The 20,992-nt window shown below is 40.4% G+C and overlaps 1 protein-coding gene across 1 annotated transcript in view; it reads right to left on the bottom strand.

The window, feature by feature from the left end:
* The window catches only part of LOC111150426 (tetraspanin 7), a 120,882-nt gene extending 110,940 nt beyond the window's left edge, over positions 1-9,942 (bottom strand). The window contains exon 1 of the mRNA XM_022507880.1: positions 9,819-9,942. Coding sequence (XP_022363588.1) covers positions 9,819-9,899 — 81 coding nt within the window. The 5' untranslated portion in view covers positions 9,900-9,942. The remainder of the gene's footprint in view (positions 1-9,818) is intronic.
* Positions 9,943-20,992: the final 11,050 nt, after the last annotated feature.

The following is a 20,992-nucleotide window of genomic DNA, read 5'->3' as shown; positions in this document are numbered from 1 at the left end:
TACGCCAAACTCCAAGAGTTCAGTTGGAGCCACTTACAAGAGACCAGTTCAGTGGGTAAGAAAAACACTAGATTGCTTGTGGAATCTTCTCAAACTAGCTTTATGGTACCACAGATCACATCACAGGAAAGCATTCATATGGTAAGAATTTATTTAAAACAAACTGCAACACAGACCACAGAATCACAGCCCAGGAATCAGAATCACCTTGTGAATGGTTTAAAAAAAAAAAAAAATATGTACCCAGGCTGTTCTCCAGATCAATTAAAATAAAAACTTCAGGAGATAGGACCACACATCTTTTAAAAGTCCCTTAGTGATTCTGATGAGTATGCCTATAGTTAGAAATGACTAGCAAGTCTTTTTGCTAATTAATACAGCAAGGTCTCCCACGAGTGACAAGGACACTTTGATTTACTAAGAGACATTGGAAACCTAGCTTCAGATTTGGAGCAAAGCAGAACAAATCAATAAGCCAACACTAGATACTCAGCAGCTAGATATCTATTGCCTAGCAATCTCCAGACCCAGGAGACTCAAGGTGAACCAGGCCTACTATGATACATTGAGTTCTCTTAGAATCAATGGTTTTCAGTCTTGCTTGAATAGCTGAAGCCCCTGGGAGATCATTTAAAAGGCAGAAATGCTGGTACCCAACTCCAGACCAACTGATTTCAGAATCTCTTAGAGTGGAGCCTAAGCATGTATTTTAGGTCTCCTTAGGCAATCCTGCCAGGCACACAGGGCTGAGAATCACTAGACTGCTCAATTAGTACCTGTACCTGATCCATTCCATCTTCCAGTAAAAGGCACCTGGAGTTTCTCCTAAAAGAGATGGTGAAAACACCCCCTATGTCTTACAGAACACACTAAGAAAAATCTTCCACAATAGAACTGTGATTCTCGATTCTACCACCAAACCATATAACCTGCTTTTATGTTCAACTGATCAAATAATGAAAAGGGAAAACGAAGAAAAACCCTCTATCTTTTCCCCTTATGTCTTTTTCTTGATGAATATTGGAGCTCTATATAAAAGAGGCCAAAAATGTTGAGACAAGAATGAAAAGCCTTCTGTTGCAGCAAGAGGGAATAACGGCCAAAAAAGGAAATTTTTTAAAAATATTTATTTATTTTAGAGGTGAGGGGAGCATCTTAAGCTGACTCCATGCTGAGCAAGGAGCTTGGGTTGGGGCTCAATCTCAACCCCAAGATCATGACCTGAGCCAAAACCAAGAGTCAAACACTTAAGCGTCTGTGTCACCCAAGCACCCCTGCCCCCGAAAAGAAATTTAAGAGCAGTAATCCAACGATCTGCTTGCCATGAGGAGAGAACCCAAATCAGAGGCTGCTGTAATGGGAACAAGGAAGGAAAAGACAAATGAATATATTTTAAAATGTGCTTCAGATTGGTTTAGCAGTGCATTAGTCACTCATGTCAAGGGTTTAATACATTTGAACAAAGAAATGCAGTCAGAGATGATTTTCAATTCTCAGCCCCTTCTGAGGTGCTTACTTCAAAGAGTATATAATGCTGAACAGTCAATGAATCATAAGTAACGTAGCTCATGGTAGGGTCAAATCAAGAACTCTAGCTATAATTAAAATTGAGGAAAGTATTTCATTCTAATTGGACAAAAATTCAGCTAGTTTCCAAGCAACTACTAAGTAGAAAATACTTAATGTTCCCCAAATGCTATAAAAGGTAGTGCACATATCTTAACTACATATTGCATATGGGAAGTAAAGTTGATTAAGAAAAGACTGTTCAGATTACAATGTACAAGTCCTATAATAAACATGAAGGGTTATCATTGTAGAAACACAAAAAGAGCAGAGCAATAACCCGTTTAACATCCTACTTTGAACTCTGGTGCGTCCATATTAAATTAATACAGCAAGGTCTGAATTAGGTCAGAAGGCACATGGGCCTTCACCTGGTGGGAAGAAATTAGAAGAGCAAAAAAAGCAGCAGCAACCTTCAGAGCTTCATTCTCATTTATCCAACTCTGGTCCCTGATGGCCATGTGGCCTTAAAGAGGCTGTGCCTTAGTTAGACTGTTCCAACCTAGAACACTCCCCTTGACATCCAAAAGCTTTTTAAAAATTGAAAAGTAGACACCAATATCTATTACAACAACCTAGCTATTGCCATTGTAGGTGCTCTAGTCAATCACAAACAACTATGTATTTAATTAGTAGCATGCAATGAAGAGATACAAATATAAAGGACTTTCAGTTAAAGATGATGGATTGAACACATCCATTTACCTTGGCTATCTCCCAAAACTCCACTGAAATGACACTAAAAGGATCTTTAAAACCCACAATAACAGAATGGAAGAGGAGACAAATGCAGTGACACTTTGGAAGCTGAGCCAGATCTTAAGGCAGCTATGAGAAAAGCCAAGAATGAAATATTTGCATGCAAGCACTCTCAAAAGACAGCTTCATGCACACCTGGAACTAGGGATGGAAAAAAGACTAAAATAAGGAGGAGCTGGTTAAAAAAAATATTTTTTTTAGACAAGTAATTAGATCCCCTCCATCTTCTGTCTCTGGCCTTTCCCCATTCCAGCATAGGCTTCGATTTATTTTCTAGGGTGGAACTAAGAAACAAAAGCACAGTGGACATAGATTCTATAACTCAAATAGAAGCTTAACAAAGGTTTATATATTGCACATGAAGACATCCAAATTCCTAAATGTTTTCATTCAAAGAGAGGATTAGAAGATGCTTTTGTAGGAAATCTGATCAGACCAAGGGAAAAGACTTAAAAATACTGACCTTGGTTCCAAAACTCAATTGTCAAGCCAAATTACCCAACTTAAATTCAACAAACTCCCACTTCATATGCTAGGAGCTTCCAATCAGCCTTTTCATGCTCTACTCTTAAACAAGTACAGAACAAAGACCAAAAGTTGATCAGAAATTGGAAGTAATACTCCAGAAAACAGAGATGTTTGAAGGAAACAATACAGAAAAAGCAAACTTAAAATCATTAATATTGCCAGATGGATTATAAAAAGAAATAACATTTTTGAAACAAGAGGCTAGGAAAAGGAATATCCAGATCTCAAGGAGGAGCTCCTAGAAATCAACATATGAAACAAATGACAAATGCAAGACCAGGCAAAATCAAGTGTGAGAGATGTCCCATAAAGTAGAGCCAAAAAGATGAAGAGGTAGGGGCACCTGGCTGGCTCAGTCGGTGGACCACATGATCCTTGATGTTGGGGTTGTGAGTCTGAGCCCCATGGTGGGTATAGAGATTACTTAAAAGTAAAATTTTAAGTAAAAGACAAAGAGGTAAAAAATAGAAAAGAAAATTAGAGAATCTAAGAGGTGAAATATTGAAAGGGAGAATAGGAAAAATGAAAGGAAAGTAATAAAAAAAATTTCAAGAAAACTTGCCCAAACTGAAAGACCTCAGTACCAGATTGAAAGGCTCTACAGGAAAGAAATACAAATAAACATATAACAAGACATATTCTGATGCAATTTCGGAGCACCAAAAACAAGAAAGAGTTTCCAAAAGCTTTCAGAGAAGGAAAAGCAGAATTTAAGTAGAATTAGAATAAGATTTGATTTCTCAGTGGTAACAAGAGCAAGAACACTGGGAGGAGGGGAGGAGACAGCAACATTTTGAGGGTAAATGATTTACAGCTAGAATTCTATACTCAGCCAAACTATCAAATTAAGTACAAGAGCAACATAAGATTTTCACACCTGCAAGACCTCAAAATATTAACCTACCATGCATCCTTTTCCAGTAAGTTACTAGAAGATTTGCTCCACCAAAATCAAAGAACAAACCAAGAAAGAGAAAAACAGGATATATAGGAAATTGAGGATCCAACATAAAAGGAGACCGGATTCCCCAGGATGATGGTAAAGGGAGATTAAAATGATGTTGGCTCTTTCAAAGGGCCAGGGAACACTAGTCCAAATTGAAGGTCAGAATGCTCTAGAAGAAAATGTCTCCAGTGGGAACAGATAGGATTCATGAAGTGTTTGAATATACGAAATGAAGATACACAGCTCTTGGGGAAAGTGGGAGGATAAATTAGGGGCAAACATGGAAAAGGACATAAGCAAAGGATATAAAACGAGGCAATTTTTAACTCCAGGGAAAACAAAAAGCTGTGCAAGCAATCATAATATACACACTAAGTGGCTCAGCTGTGAGTAGGCTTACCTAGTGAGTAGGCTTATAGTAATGTAACCACTGGCGCTCTAACCAGAATGATATATGGTAATAATCAATGATATATTGGGGTCTACCCCAATATGGAAAGGATGTGAGAGAGCTAAATCTTCATCTTCCATAGGGGGAAGACAATATATAATACCTAATACCAAAAAGCTGAGAAGTAATAGAATGAGGGCATTACTTAAAAATGAAGCAGCACCTAGCAAAAGTTGGTAAACATTCTATTGAGACACCTGGCATATAAAAACCATTTAATGAATGTTTACTGAGTTACCATGATATGTAAAATAGTTAGCCTAAGCTTTAGTATGTGCCAAGATTCAAACACTTGGTAAATGTTGGGGAATGCTCTTTAAGATATTTGTCTTCTCTATTTAACCCAAGGAACTAAACTTTCTGGATAACAAAAGAAAAAAGAAAAACATTTTGACTATTATTCTTTTAAATCCTCCCCAAGAAAGGCTGATGATGCTTACTAAATGAAAAAAACAATCACTCATATTTTGCAATAAGAGAATTTGATAGCACTAGTGATGATCTAATTAGGTTCTTGGATATTCAAAGAAGAAATCAAATCCAATATATGCTGGAATGAAGCGAAGGATATTTCTCTTCACACATTATTTAGTGGATTTAGATGCAATTAATTTAGAACTCACATGAGTGTCTAAAATGCATTACAAATTACAAATCAAAACAGAATTTACCTAATAAGTGGCATATTTATAAAGCTGTCCTGCTTGTTGTTGAAATAATTATATTTGTTGTGAAGAATGGATATTTTGCTTTGTATTAGGATAAAATAGATATTTTTTATTCAAGTTTAACAAATTAAATTCCAATTCTAGCTTTAGATTTTAGATAACTAAAAAGTCTGGCAAACTAGCTGATCATAAAAATATAGTAACTGAACTACCATTAGGATAAGCAATTCTTTATAAAGTCCTCTATCCCATGTTTGTATACACCAATGTCAGGAACACATATATTAGTCACCACAAATAGACTGAAAAGAACACTGTTTTTAAAAGCCTCCTGATTAAGGTAAATTGAAATAAATAAATGAGCCCAAGAGTAGTCAATAAAATTTCCTTTATTCATTCATTCATTAGTAAATACTTCCTGGGTAAACCTATTAAGTGCCAGGCACTGTTTGCTAGTCTTTGAAGCATAGGATAACTTACTCCTAGGTGTGTTTTTTTTTCTCCTCTTCTATAAATCTGAAAATGAAACACATAAATCAGGGGAAACAAAGGATCCATTTACCTAGCATTCAGGCAATGTCACGTACTGAAAGACAAATCTTCTTATCCATTTAGACACTATTATATATAGAACTACCTACCTTTCATCTTCAAAGAAGAATTACAGTACACCACAGAGATTGTTTTTCTTCTCACTTGGGATTGTGTTCAGTATTCTCTGGTATGGTGGTTGCAAACACCAGTAAACATGGTTTTTAAAACACTTAGTTTTGCATAAGACTCTATTTTTCTTCATAGGATTATGTTAAGTCTGATAGTGTAGACGTTGCTGGCACTGTTGACATAAGGAGCCAGAAAATCTTTGCTGTGAGGACCTGTCCTATGCTTTATAGGTCATTTAGCAGCACCTGTGGCCTCTACCACCTAGATGCCAATCTATCCCCAGCTGGGACTCAAAAGTTCTCCAGACATCGCCAAATGTCAGGAGATGGGTGGGCAATAAGGTCACCTGTTGAGAACCACTGCTTTAGCTGAACACCTGGGAAGGGGAGAGTGATTGTAGACAGAAGAGGAGACCAGATAAAACAAAGGTCTATTCGCTAACATAGGCTTCTGCTTTAGCCAATGCTCAGGTACATCCACCTCTTGATGTTACTGGTCTACCACCATTTTAAGCTAAAATGTCTTCTGGTCCTAAGTCTAAACTGAAGGAAGGGAAGAGAGGTAGTCCTGTTAAAACAATGCACGAAGAACGCAAAGGAAACAATTCTGTTTAATTTTCCCTCCATCTTCCACTTAAAATAACACCAAGGTCACCTTTTTTGTTAATTACCTAACCTAACCCCAGAAGTTTTGACAGATATTAGAGTACCTATGTGCCAGACATAGTTCTAGGCGCTAGAAAAAGATAAATTCCTCAACTGTATTTACTGAATTGATAAATCACTCTAATAAATGGCATTTTCTTCATGATCTTGGGTTTGGCAACAGATTCCTAGATATGACACTAAAAACATAAGCAACACAAGAAAAATAGGTAAACTGGACTTTATCAAAATAAACTTTTATACTTCAAAAGACAACATCAAGAAAGTGAAAAGGCAACACACAGAACATATTTGCAAATGATATATCCAATAAGAATCTTGAACCAAGAATATATAAAGGACACTTGCAACTCAATAATAAATAACCCAAGTAAAAAATGAGCAAAGGCTATCAATAAACATTTCTGCAAGAAAGATATACAAATGACCAAGAAGCACATAAAAAGATGCTCAACATCATTAATCACCAGGAAAATTCAACTCAAAACCACAATAAGACACCTATGCAGATGATCAGAATCACAGTCATATACTAACAAATGTTGGCAACAATGTGGGAAAATCAAAACCCCCATACACGGCTGGGTTGGGGGAGGTAATAAAAGATGGTGCAGTCACTATGGAAAACACTATGGCAGGTCTTCAAAAAATTAAACATAGAGTTAATATATGCCCCAGCAATTCCCTGCAAACTGAAAATACACTTTCACACAAGCACTTGTACACGAACATTTATAGCAGCATTATTCACAATATCCAAAAGGTAGGAACAACTCTAATGCCCATCAATGGACAAAAAGATGAAGGAAATGTGATATAGTCATACAACAGAGTATTATTTGGCAATAAAAAGGAACATGGAGGGGTCTTGAAAATAATACATTAAGTGGAAGAAACCATTCACAAAAGACCACATACTACATGATTTATATGAAATGTCCAGAACAGGGAAATCTACAGAGACAGAAAGTAGATTAGTGATTGCTTAGGGAGAGGAGAGTGGGGTAAGATAGCTAAATGGTATGGAGTTTCCTTTTTAGGTAATGAAAATATTCTAAAATTGACGAGGGTGACGGTTGCACGTATCTGTGAATATACTAAAAACCACTGAATAGTACATTCTTCAAAGTATGAATTATATGGCATATGAATTATATTTCAGTGAAGTTGTTAAAAAAAGAAAAAAGCAACCAGCATTTAAAGTACAATAGAGGGGTGCCTGGGGGGGCTCAGGTCTTGATCCCAGGATCCTGGGATGCAGCCCAGCCTCAGCCTGGGGGGGGGGGGGCTCGGGCTTCCTGCTCAGCAGGAAGCCTGCTTCTCCCTGCTTGTGTTCCCTCTCTTGCTGTCTCTGTCAAATAAATAAAATCTTTTTTTTTAAAGTACAATGGAAAACAGGACATTTGGACAACACTTTATTAATGAGAATATCTTATTTAAAATACCCTCGAATCTGGAGAGATCTCATTCCTTTGGTTGTGAAATGATTATTGAATGCTAAACTGCTGAAAATACTCCAGGTCAACATTTTATTTAAATTATAAAAAGCTTAGAACACAGGCATCAAGAACTTCAGAGGACATAAAATGCAGTGCTTGTTTAAGATATATTAGGGGACATTAAGTAATTATATGCACCGGGTGGGGGCGGGAGGTAAGCAAGAAGAGCTAAAGAGATGAGATGAAAAGCCTCTGCCCGGAAGACTCCCTTCTTCACCAGCCTGCAGTGATGCTATAAGAACAACACTCCACATATACTGTAAATCTTATTTTTCAGGAAGCTAAAAATAATCACCCATATGATTTACTCCAGTAACAAATAGGAAGTCAAGTAAATACTAAAGTGCCACACAGAGATTTAAGGAAATAAATAAAAAAAAAACTCAACCAGTTCCCAAGAATGGCTACTGGAAAGTTTCGGCAAAAAATGTTCAACCTGTGTCATTTTCAATCCAAATAAAGTCCGTTTCTGTGTCTGCCTTGGGTGATATACTCAATTAATCTAATCCTATCTCACTGCAGAGCTCTTGAAATATCTGGTCCCCAGAGCCCACAGTCCCCCCCGACCTGAAGAATCACCAACACCAGTGACAAGGAAATGCCAGCGTGGGGGGGGGGGCGTGCAGTAGAGATTTTTTTTTTCATCCTTAATCAATCTCAGCTCCTGTCTTGGTCATTACAAACAGCTGGTCATCATTTCAAACAGCCTAGTTCACCATCAACCCAGGTCTGGGTTCCTCACACAGTGCTGTGCTCGGTTTCAAGCCAAAATTAGGCCTCATGGTGGGGGGGGGGCACAGACAAAAACAACCAAAGGAGGGATTCGCTTTTTCTACAGAGCCTCAGGTTTCAAAATGACTGCCTTGAAAGGTGAAATGACCCAAATTATTGTGTGTGTGATGAGGGGGGGGGGTTGATAACAGACATTCTCCTGCAAGGTAGCTGTGGCTTGGTGTGGAAATGGGGAACTTGGGTAGGGGGTTTCTACATGGAAAGAGAAACAACAGGAAACAGTCTTTAGGTATCACCCATCCCTCCAAGTGAATCACTGCAGTGTCAGCCCTGCACTGATTCCACGAATTGCCAAACAGGATGAGGTAAGGCACAAGCCTTGCCCCCCCCCCCCCCCCCCCCCCCAGCTACACCCGCGCGCAGAAGGGCGCATCCCTCCGCGAGGTGCACCACGCAGCCCCCCGAGGCCTCAGCTGAGGGGTTGACGTCACCCTTCTGCATTGAGCTTCAAGGACTGGGAGCAGCACTGGTTAGATGGGGAGTAGAGTTGGGGCGCTATTGCTGTCACCAAGTGGCGGGGGTCTTCCCCCAGGACTCTGCGGATTGGGTTCGTGCAATAACAGACCAGATGAAGAGCCAAGGGGTGGAGGGGAGTGGGAAAAGGGTCATAAGACCCACCACCTGGGTCCCCGGGGAAGCTCAAAGATGCCCCTAGTTTATGTAAGACCCTTTCCCTCCAGTGCGTCTCCGCGCGACTGCAGCTCCCTCTCCCCCCCATCAGTGCGCTTGGGGGGCTCTGGTCGCCCTTGCCCAGCCAGGCAGGCAGGCACAGGGCTCCTGGCACCTCCCTCTCGCAGCCCCGCGGGGTTGGGAATAACCGGGAATCTGGGATCAAACCCAGTGCTCCCGCGCCCTTCTCCCAGCCGGGTTAGCTCCTAGAGGCACCGCGAACAGGCTGGTAAGGGAGGTCGGGGAGGGGTGTCCAGAGAGTGAAACAGAGGAATAAACCCGCAACTTTCCCTAGAGGCTGACCCTATCCCGCGAGCTTAAAAAAAATAAATCAGTGCATTAAAACAAATTTGGGAAAGGTCGACATCCTGCAGTCACCGCCACCACGCAGCCCCTTGCAGGCTGCACCGGGTGGGGTCTAGAGTCCGAGCAGCCCCAAGCTTGCACCCCGCCATCCTGCAGCCCCAGCCCAGCCCCCTGAGCCTATCTCCTTAAGGAGGGAACCGAGATGAGATTTTTGGTTTGGGTTTTTTGCCCCTTCTTTCTTTCTCCGAGCATCACTAAGGGACTGACGGCCGGAGGCCCGGCCACCCGCCCGGCGTGGCCACTCACCCAGAAGACGAAGGAGTAGATGATGAGGAGGGTTTTGAGACAGGTTATCACAGGTTTGGTCTCCATTCTCCTCGATGCCATACTACAGAGCTCCGGCGGCGGCGGCGGCGGCGGCGGGCGGCGGGCGGGCACGCGGGAGGGGGGAGGAGGCGGGGCGGGGCGGGGCGGGAGCGCGTGCCGCGAGAGGCCCCGTGCGCGCGCAGACGAGGCGGTGCGCGTGCGTGAGCGCGCACTCCGCAGGGCACCGATTTAAGGAGTCGGGCGGGCAGCGACTGCGCATGCTGAGAAGGCCGCCCGCGCCGGCACGCCCGCGCAGGCTCAGACCCCCAGGCCAAGAGCCCGGCAGGGCCGCGGGGAGGGAGTGGAAGAGCCTGGGGCGGGGTTGGAGGTCAGCTCAGCCTCTTCCAAGCGGCCCTTGGCACGTAAGTTTCTGCTTGATGCACAGTAGGGCTTTACATTTTCAGGGCTGTCTGCGCCTGGCGACAGGAGCTTTAATTGGTATCCCCGAAAAGCAGTCACGTTTCTGCATTTAGGCGCCCCACCAGGCCTTCTCAGATGGAAGTGGCCCAGTAGTCGTGTCCTTGGAACCAGCCGGCCTTGTCTGTGCCAGGAACAGACTGTGACAGGTGGCCGGCGACACAGCTGGAGGGATGGTCAGGAACCTGGGAGCTCAGACACCTCAAACCCTTGCCACTGGAGGAGCGCCATTTTTTAGAGGTCCTCACGTTTTGAAATGATGCCGAACGACCTGTTTCTGTATGAAGATACCATTCTTTCTGCACGTAAAATGTTTAGCAGATAACAGAAAAAATGTTTAGAGTGCCTGAGACCCATTTCTCCCAACCTAACAAGTTCAAACCACCTCACAGCCAGGAAAGAGCGAGCTGTATCGAGGCCAAAAAATAATGTTCAAAAACATTTCGGAAGTTCCTCAAGAAGCCAAACAGAGAGATACCATATGACCCAGCAATTCTCCTAGACGTACTCCCAAGAGATTTGAAAACATGTTCACACAAAAGCTTGTACAGGAATGTCCATAGCATTATTTATCGTAGCCCAAAAGCAGGAACAACTTTAATGTTCATCAGTTATGCATGGATAAACCTAATGTAGTAAATCCCTACAATGGAAAATTATTTGGCCACAGAAAGGAATGAAGTATTTATACATGCTGCATGTACGAACCTTGAAAATCTGCTGAGTGAATGAAGTGACCTAGACACAAAAGACCAGTGTTGAATGATCCATTTATAAGCAACGTCTAGAATAGATCCACAGAGACAGAAATAGAGGTTACAGGGGAAGGGGTGGCAGGAATGACTGTTAGGAGTGACTATTAATGAGTAGGGGGTTTCTTTTTGGAGTGACAAAAATATTCTGGAATCTGATGTGGTAATGGTTGCACAGTTTTGTGAACCTACTAAAAACCACTGAATTGGACACTTCAGAAGGGCGGCTCTTATGACATGTGAATTATATCCCAATAAAAGAATAATGTACACTCCACCCAGATTTCCTGTGGCTGGTTTGTAGAGGAACACACAGTACAGATTCTCTGAGATATTTAGCTTGATTCCTGAGAGTTTCTGCTGTCAAAATAGCAACACTATCACAGGCTAACTCTATCGTGGATGATGTTAAGGACACCTTTTGTGAAATAAAAAAAAAAAAAAAAAAAAAACAGCCAATAGTCTTGAGGAAAGCCTGCCAAGGGCAGTTGTTGCAGGAGTAATTATTACCTCCAGTAAGTTGTATGTGGTCCCAGGTCAGTGAGGTCATTGTATAAACAGGACACAAACAGGAGGAAGAAGAGAACTTGCTTAAGGAAATGATCAGCCATAACAAAAGGTTATGTGGGCATAGAGGGGAGTGGAGAGGAATATGGGTGCAGGTGAAAAAAAGATTAAGAACGGATTGGCAAGATTTCTGTTTTAAAGGAAGTTCCCACACAATTATTTTCAACTCTGGTTATTCATTTGGATCACCTGGAGAGTATATTAAAAAAAGCAAAAACCATGACTGCCTGTGGCCAGTCTCAGGTAGCCTGAATCATTTGATCTCAGCAGTTTCTAACTTCTTTAGGTGGTCCAATAGGAATCAAGAGTTGAAGGATACTGTCCCTATTGCAATGAGCTTAAACCCAACTTCAGAAAGGAGCTTTCTCCTATATTTTTCCAGTCCCCAGGAAGCAGCAGGAAAAGTATACTGAGCACTTCAAATCCAGTGGCTACGCTTAGCCTCAAGGTCTTGCCCATGCATAATTACCCCATAAAGGAGTCAGAAATCTCCATTTTCAAACTAACAAGGACACTGCTGAGTGTCATAGATAATTTTACGAGTTAACACATGATACTCACAGATGGTGCCCATCAGCTCAACTATTTCACAGTTTGGAGCTTTCTGGGGGATAAGTTTTAGGTCCAGATTCTTGAAAACGTGGCCTGTTCTAGCAAAATAGATTATTTAAATGTAAAGATAAATATGAATATTCAATAATGTAATTAATGGGTAAATTTACATAGCCCATTAAATCCTTGCTACTCAAATTGTGATCTGGGTAATTCCATGGGGTGACAAACCGTCCCAATTTTCCCAGGGATGAGGGGTTTCATTGCACTCTGGATTTTCATTGCTAAAGCCAAACCAAGTCCTTGACAAACCAGAACAAGTCCTTGAACCTGGCATCTACTGGGAGAGCTTGTTGAAAATGCAGAACCTCAGGCTCCTCTCCAAGCCCATGTTAACAAGATCCTTATGGGATTCAGATGCACAGTAATGTCTTTCAGTTTGTCATGGATTGAATTGTGTCCGCTCAAAAGATCTGTTGAAATCCTACCTTCAGTACCTCAGAACGTGACCCTACTTGGAAATAGGGTTGTCGCAGATGCAATTATTTAAGCTAAGATGAGGCCATACTGGAGGAGGTTGGGCCCTTAATCCAGTATGACTGATGTCCTTAAAAGAAGAAGAGACAGGAGGGATCCATGGGAAGACACAGAGACACACAGGGGAAGGGCATGTGGCCAATCGGATGACACAGCTGCAAGCAAGCTGAGGAACACCAAGGAGAGGAAGAGGCAAGAAATAATTCTCCCCAGTCTCAGAGGCACCATGGCCCTGCTGACGCTTTGATTTCAGACTTCTGGCCTCTGGAACTATGAGAGAATAAATTTCTGTCATGCAAGCCAGCCATTTTGTGGTACTTTGTTAGAGCGGCCACAGGCGACTAATAACATGCCTAAGAGTCACTGATGTCCGGTTGCTCAAAATATAACCACAGCGGCCATATCACCCAGCAGTCCCACGGCCAGGTAGATACCCAAGTGAATTGCAAACCAGTATACAAACAAAAGCTTGTACATGAATGTCCACAGCAGCACTAGTCACAGAAGCTAAATGGTGGAAACAACCTCAGTATCTACCAGCTGATGAACAGATAAACAAAACGTGGTCCCTCCATACAATGGAATATTACCCAGTCATAAAAAGGAATATAGTGCCAACACATGCTACAACATGGGTGAATCTTGAACACATACTGAGGGAAAGAAGCCAGACACGCAGCCCACATACTGTATTACTACCTTTGTATGAACCATCCAGAACAGGCAAGTCCATAGAGAATGGAAGCAGATTAGTGGTTTCCTGGGGCAGCGGAGAGGGGTAATGGGAAATGACTGCTTGGTAATTCCCAGGGATTTCCCTCAAGGTGGTGAAAAATTTCTGGAGCTGGACAGTGGTGACGGTTGTACAACATTGTGAATGTACTTAATGCCACTGAATCATACACTTGAAAATGGTTGAAATAGGAAACTTCGTATTTTTTTAAAGATTTTATTTATTCATTTGACAGAGATCACAAGTAGGCAGAGAGAGAGGAGGAAGCAGACTCTCTGCTGAGCAGGGAGCCCGATGTGGAGCTCGATCCCAGGACTCTGGGATCGTGACCTGAGCCGAAAGCAGAGGCTTTAACCCACTGAGCCACCCAGGTGCCCCGGAAACTTTGTATTTTATCACACAAATAACTTAACCACAGCAAATCCAAAGGCCCTGAGGCCTGAAGGAATGCTGCATTTGGGGAGCTGACAAAGTCAGCGAGGCTCGATAGCCGGGGCAAAGATGGTATGCAGGAGGCTAGAAGGAGGTCAGCCCATCCAGGTCCTATTAGATAATAATAAGAGTTTTGGTATTTTGCTTAAAATAAGGGGGGGGGTTTGATTTTTATTTGCCTTAAATTCAGTACTTCAAGGAGAACTGAAGTGTCACCAAAGCACCTACCTGGTCCCTGCTACCATCACTCCTCAATCTGTTGTTCACACAGCCACCAGAGTGATCTTGTTCAAACACAAACCATGGCATGGCTCTCTCTTGCTTAAAACCCTCTCGTGGCTTCCCATCATTGCACAAAGAATCAAATTTCAACCCTCTACCCTGAGTTAGCAAGCATCCAGGAGCTGGCTCCCGTGTCCTCTCCCATTATTCTCCCTTCACCCCTGTGCTTCAGCTGCTCTGGCCTTCTCTCTGTTCTTCAATCAGACTTTGTTCCACCTGAAAGCCTTCATGCTGGCTGGTCCTATCATTAGAATGCTTGCTCCCTTCCTTCCTGCCATTCAGATCTCAATATAGTCATCACCACCTCAGAAAGACCATTTCAGACGAAAATAGCCATCTAGTCCAAAACAGCCAATATAGTCACTACATGCTCTAATTCCCTACGTTGCTCTTACCTACCATTTTCTTATTCGTGCTTTTGTTTTGTTGTCTACCTCTCCCACCAGGCTCCACGTGGTAGGTGTTTTCGTCTACTGTATTCACTGTTCTATCCCCCACCTAGATGCAGTAGCAAATCAGAAAATGTTGACCAAATGGATGGTACGTAGTAGTCACTCAGTAGATGACTGTTGACTGATTGAAGAAGGGTGGGATATTTGAAATGGACCATGAAGTATGAATAAGGTAATGGTGTAGTTTGGAGAAAGGAGAAGGGCATTGTTATAGGCTAGGGCGCAGCCTGAACAGAAGCAGAATGCTTCCTCAGAAGAGTGGTGAGGTGCACCAGAGGCCCTAGAGTGGGAAAGGATGCAGAAATGCGGGACTGTGATGGCCCTCTTTGCTCAGGCCAGGTAACGTTTTCTTGTGTAGGCCATAGAGAGCAGTGAAGGGTTTTTCAGTAGGAGTAACGTGATCTGACTTGTGTTTCCTGGGAGGTCATTTTGGAGTTAGGAGGTAACTGCAGTCACCTGCCTGGGCATTGATGAGGGCCGGACCTCAGAAGTGGCAGTGAGGCTGGAGGAGTGGTGCATCTCAACTCCGGCTACATAAAAATCCACTAAAGAGCTCATGCGCTCACAGATGCCTGGACTCCTTCCCCCAGAGATTCTGATTGACCTCGGTCTGTGGTGAGGCCAGAGGAATCAGTATTTTTTAAAAGCTTCCAGATGCCCTAGCTGGATCAAAAGCCCCAGGGGCAGATAAAATAAATTGTTTTGAAATACAATAGACAAAATGCACCTGGGTGTCTCAGTCGGTGAAGTATCCAACTCTTAATTTCAGCTCAAGTCATGATCTCAGGGTCCTGAGATTGGGCCCTATGTCAGACTCCGAGCTGCGTGTGGAACCTGCCTAAGATTCTCTCCCTCTCTCTCTGCCCCTCCCCTGCCTAAAAAAATGGACCAGCCCTCAGGACTGCGTGGATTTGGGTAAGGAAGGAAAAGGAGGAAATGAATATGACTTTTAGTTTGAGTAAACTTGGAGGGCAGCTTTGAAAATGCATAATCCCAAAATATGGTACATCCAAGCAAGGGATTGGCTTATAGTTATTACAGAGCATGTGTAGGAAGAACTTTTTGCTCACAAAAGGAAATTTTTATCTTTTTTTAAAGATTTTATTTATTTGTGAGAGAGTGTGCGTGAGCACAAGCAGGGTGAGGGGTTGGGGGAGAGGGAGAAGCAGATTCCCTGCTGAGCAGGGAGCTAGTTGGGGGGGCTCGACTGCAGGACCCTGGGATCATGACCTGAGCTGAAGGGAGATGCTTAACCCACTGAGCCAACCAGGCACCCTGGGAAATTTTTGTTCTAATAAGAAAAAAGTCATAGGAAAATATGCAATATAACCTCAACTATGTAAGAACATAGAGAAAAGAAATTAGAAGAAAATGTGTATAAAATTGGGGCACCTAGCTGGCTCAGTAGGTGGGTAGAGCACGTGACCCTTGATCTCAGGTCGTGAGCTCAAGCCCCATATTGGACATAGAGATAACATTTTAAAAATATGTATAAAATTTTCACAACAGTAGCTCGGGGTGGTGGGGTTATGAATGATTTTGTTTCCTCTTTTTTTTTTTTTTGTATTTACTCTCTTTCCTAGAATTTTGAAGTGAGCATATATAACATTTATAACAAAAAACGAGACTGTTTATAAAGGAAGTCCTCCCAAAAGATTAAAACACTAAAGTTTGTAGGACTTAATGGCGGGGAGGATCTTGAACTCTTGAAAAACTTACCGAGATGAAATTTGAGTGTACGTGCATTCATCTCAATTTCTCCATCTGTGCGTTTCCAGGGTCCCTCCCTATGTTAACACAAAGATGACTTTTACCCTGGGTATCAGAAACATCTGCAAGACTGACTCCGCACCCGCTAAAGGTATGTTTGCAAAAGCCACCCGGGAAAGCACGCAGCCAAAGAGAGGAGAGAACTGCAATTTGCAAATTTGGTTTGAGGAGCCTTCATAAGCATCAGAGGGTTGGGTTTATTCTGAGGACAACTCCACAGGACCTGGATGAGGATGTGGAATGAATGATGCCTCAGGAAAACCTCATACGGATTTACCCCCTGAGCCTCGGGGAAAAGCACATGTTAAAAAAAAAAAAAAACTAAATGAGAAAAAAATTTCATAAAGATACTGGGACAATAAAGTTTTGTAGCCAGATATAGTCTGCTGAACAAAAAATTAGCAGGGACAAAGGGTACTATTCTCCTATCAACAGACAAGCAGTTGAATGTCTCAGAACATGGGGTAGAACCCTAAGACATTCAGACAACTTCCTCAAATGGCACAAGCTAAAACGAGGGAAAAGGTCAATGCCCCTTAGTAACAGGACTACATTTGTGAGACTGTAGTAGCAGCACTAGGTGATAGGAAGACCAGATGTATAAATTCAAGTGCCACCTCCCTTTAAACTTGGGGACTTCCTGAACATGTTGGGAGGAGGAATTTGAGAGGGGTTGAAGTTCTTTGGTTTTGGTGTTTGTTTGTTTGACCTAGCAATTCCTTCTCTAGGATTTTGCCCTACAAAAATAAACAAGTGTACAAAATATACCTATAAGATTACTAACTACAAAATTCATTATTGGAAGAGTAAAAAATGGAAACAGTACAAATATTCATCAATAGTGTTTTGCCATTTAGTCATTTATTCTCCAAAATTGTTGAGCATCTGCTATCTGCTAGGCACTTTTCTAACCACTGGGAATATAGCTATGACCAAACCAAACCAGGTTCCTGTCCTCAAGGAGTGTGCACTCTACTGGGGAAGATGAACATAAAAAATTTTCTTTAGCATATCTATACTATAGAATTCTATGATATAGGTGTTTAATATTAGATACATTTAGCTGTATTAAAACAAAAGGTCCTTCAAGATATAATACATAACATAATTTTTTACTTACAAAAAAGATATAGAAGAGAGTTATAATCCTCTATAAGTATAAAAAGAAAGTGTATTAGAGTATTGATATGAAAATATCAGGATGAATATATATGACAATCTTTGAGCAGTGGATTGTATTACAGTGGAATTTCACCACTGAAAATGTTCATTTGATTTTTTTACAAGCAATATTATATTTATAGTGAAAAATAAGCCATTAAAAAGAAATACTGTGTATAGAGGTTAAACCCTAGAAACATTTTTTAAAAAAATTGTTATTGGGATCTCCTATTTATTCTGCAGCTATTGGACATAGGGAAATGCAGATAAAACTTTTGTGTATTTGGGGATACAATACAAAAATGTATAATTATGACTCAAGATTAATCCCTTCAGATCTCAACCAAATGGGAATATATATCACATCTTCATCCATCTATAGATGGACACTTGGGTTGCTTCCATATTTTGGCTATTGTAAATAATGTTGCAATAAAGATGGGGGTGCATATAGCTTTTTGAATTAGTGTTTTCATATTCTTCAGGTAAATATTCAGTAATGGAATTACTGGATTATATGGTAATTCTCTTTAATTTTGAGGGGAGCCTTTATACTGTTTTCCACAGTGGCTGTACCAATTTGCTTTCCTACCAAGAGTGCACAAGCATTCTTTTTTCTCCATATCCTTGCTCAAACTTGTTATATCTTGTCTTTTTGATATTAGCCATTTAGACTGGTGTAAGATGATAGCTCATTGTAGTTTTGATTTGCATTTCCCTGATGATGAGTGATGTTGGGCATTTTTTCACATGTCTGTTGACCATCTGCATGTCTTTTTTGTAAAAATGTCTATTTAGGTCTTCTGCCAATTTTTTTAAACTGGATTGTTTGGGGGTTTTTGGTGTTGAGTTGTAGAGTTCTTTATGTATTTTGGATATTAAACACTTATCAGATCTATCATTTGCAGATATCTTCTCCCATTTAGTAGGTTGCCTTTTCATTTTGTTGGTGGTTTCCTTCATGTACAAAACCTTTTTATTCTGCTGTAGTCCTAGTAGTCTATTTTTCTTTTTGTTTCCCTTGCCTGAGGAGATATATCTAGAAAAATGTTACTAAAGCCAATGTTAAAGACATTATTATCTATGTTTTCTTTTATGAGTTTTATGGTTTCAGATCTCACATTTAGGGGTTTAGTGCATTTTAATATTAGATACATTTAATTGTATTAAAACAAAGGTCCTTCAAGATATGATGGGGGTTTTTTGTGTGTCTGGTGTAAGGAATTGATCCAGTTTCATTGATCTGCATGTCGCTGTCCAGTTTTCCCAGCACAATTTATTGAGAAGAATGTCTTTTTCCCATTGTATATTTTTATCTCCTTCATTGTAGACTAGTAGAACATAGAGATGTGGGTTTCCTTTGGGATCTCTATGTTGTTCTATGGATCTATGTGTCTATTTTTGTGCCAGTACAATATTGTTTTACTATAACTTTGTAATATATTTTAAAATCTAGGATGGTGATACCTCCAGATTTGTTCTTCTTCCTCAAGATTGGTTTGGCTATTTAGGTTTGGGTTTTTTTTGTGGTTCTATACAAATTTGGGGGTTATTCTATTTCCGTGGAAAAATGCTATTTGTATTTTAATAGGGGTTGCATTGAATCTGTAGATTGCTTTGGGTAGTATGGACATTTTAACAATATTAATTCTTCCAATCCATGAGTATGATTTGGTTTTCCATTTGTTTGTACAACCTCAATTTCTTTCATCAGTGTTTTACAGTTTTTAGAGCACAGGCCTTTCACCACCTTGGTTAAACTTATTCGTGGTTATTTTATTCTTTTTGGTAAAATTGTAAATGGAATTATTTTCTTAATTTCTCTTTCTGCTGCTTCATTATTAGTGTATAGAAATGCAAAATATTTCTGTATATTAATTTTGTATACTGAATCTTTACTGAATTATTCTAATGGTTTTTTGGTGGAGTCTTTAGGGTTTTCTTTGTCATCTGCAAATAGTGATAATTTTATTTCTTCCTTACCAATTTGGATGCCTTTTATTTATTTTTTCTCACCTGAATGCTGTGACTAGGAATTCCAGTACTATGTTGAATAAATGTGGTGAGCGTGGACATCCTTGTTTTGTTCCTGATCTTAGAGGAAAAGCTCCCAGTTTTTTGATCATTGTACATGATGCTACCTGTGGGTGTCTCATATATGGCCTTCAGAAAGCTGAGGTATATTCCTTGTAAACCCACGTTGTTGAGGGTTTTTATCATGAATGGATGTTGAATTTTATCAAATGTGTTCTCTGCATCTATTAAGATGATCATATGATTTTTATTCTTCATTTAGTTAATGTGGTATTCACATTGATTGATTTGCAGATATGCAACCATCCTTGCATCACTGGAATAAATTCCACTTGATTGTAGTAAATGATCCTTTTAATGTATTGTTAAATACAGTATACTAATATTTTGCTGAGGATTTTTGTGTCTGTGTTCATCAGAAATATTTTCTTTTTTTTGTATTGTCTTTGATTTTGGTATCAAGGTAATGCTGGCCTTGTAGAATGTATTTGGAAGCTTCTTTCCTCTTCTATTTTGTGGAGTAGTTTGAGGAGAATAGGTAGTATCTCTTTTTTAGATGTTTTATAGAATTCACTTGTGAATCCTTCTGCCTCAGAATTCTGTTGGGAGTTTTTGATTACTGATTCAATTTTGCTGTTAGACATTGATCTCTTCAGATTTTCTATTTCCTTCTGATTCAGTTTTCAAAGACTGTATGGTTCTAGGAATTTATCCCTTCTTTCTAGTTTGTCCAATTTATTGGCATATTGATTTTTCATAGTAGTTTCTTATAATCCTTTGTATTTTTGTGGTATGGTATCGGTCATTAGTTCTCTTTCATTTCTGATTTTATTTGGGTCCTCTCTTTTTGCTTGACAAATCAGCTTTAAGGTTTATCAGTTTTGTTTATTCAGAGAACCAGCTCTTTGTTTCATTGAACATTTTTATTTTTAAAGTCTCTATTTCATTTTCTGGTCTCTATTCCTGTCTTCCTTCTGTTAACTTTGGGCTTTATTCTCCTTTTTCTAGTTCCTTTTAGTGTAGGTTACATTGTTTGAAATTTTTCTTGTTTCTTGAGTTAAGCCTGTATTGTTTATAAATTTTTTTGCTATAAGTTTCCTTCTTAGAACTGCTTTCACTGCATGCCAAAGATTTTTGACTATTGTGTTTTCATTTTCATTTGTTTCCATGTGTTTTATTAATTTCCTCTTTGATTTCTTCATTGACCCATTGGTTGCTTAGTAGCATGTTGTTTGGCCTTCACACGTTTGTGTTTCTTCCAGCTTTTTTTTTTCTTTGTAATTGATTTCTAGTTTCATATTGTGGTTGGAAAAAATGTGTGATGTGATTTCAGTCTTCCTAAATTTATTGAGACTTGTTCTGTGGCCTCACATGTGATCCATCCTGGAGGATGTTTCATGTGGTCTTTTAAGGCATTATTAAGGT

The sequence above is a fragment of the Enhydra lutris genome, unplaced genomic scaffold, assembly GCF_002288905.1.
Source record: "Enhydra lutris kenyoni isolate GAN:26980312 unplaced genomic scaffold, ASM228890v2 scaffoldscaffold23, whole genome shotgun sequence".
NCBI lineage: Eukaryota > Metazoa > Chordata > Mammalia > Carnivora > Mustelidae > Enhydra > Enhydra lutris.
Note: the sequence above shows the minus strand (reverse complement) of the source record. Positions and strands in the feature narration are given on the sequence as shown.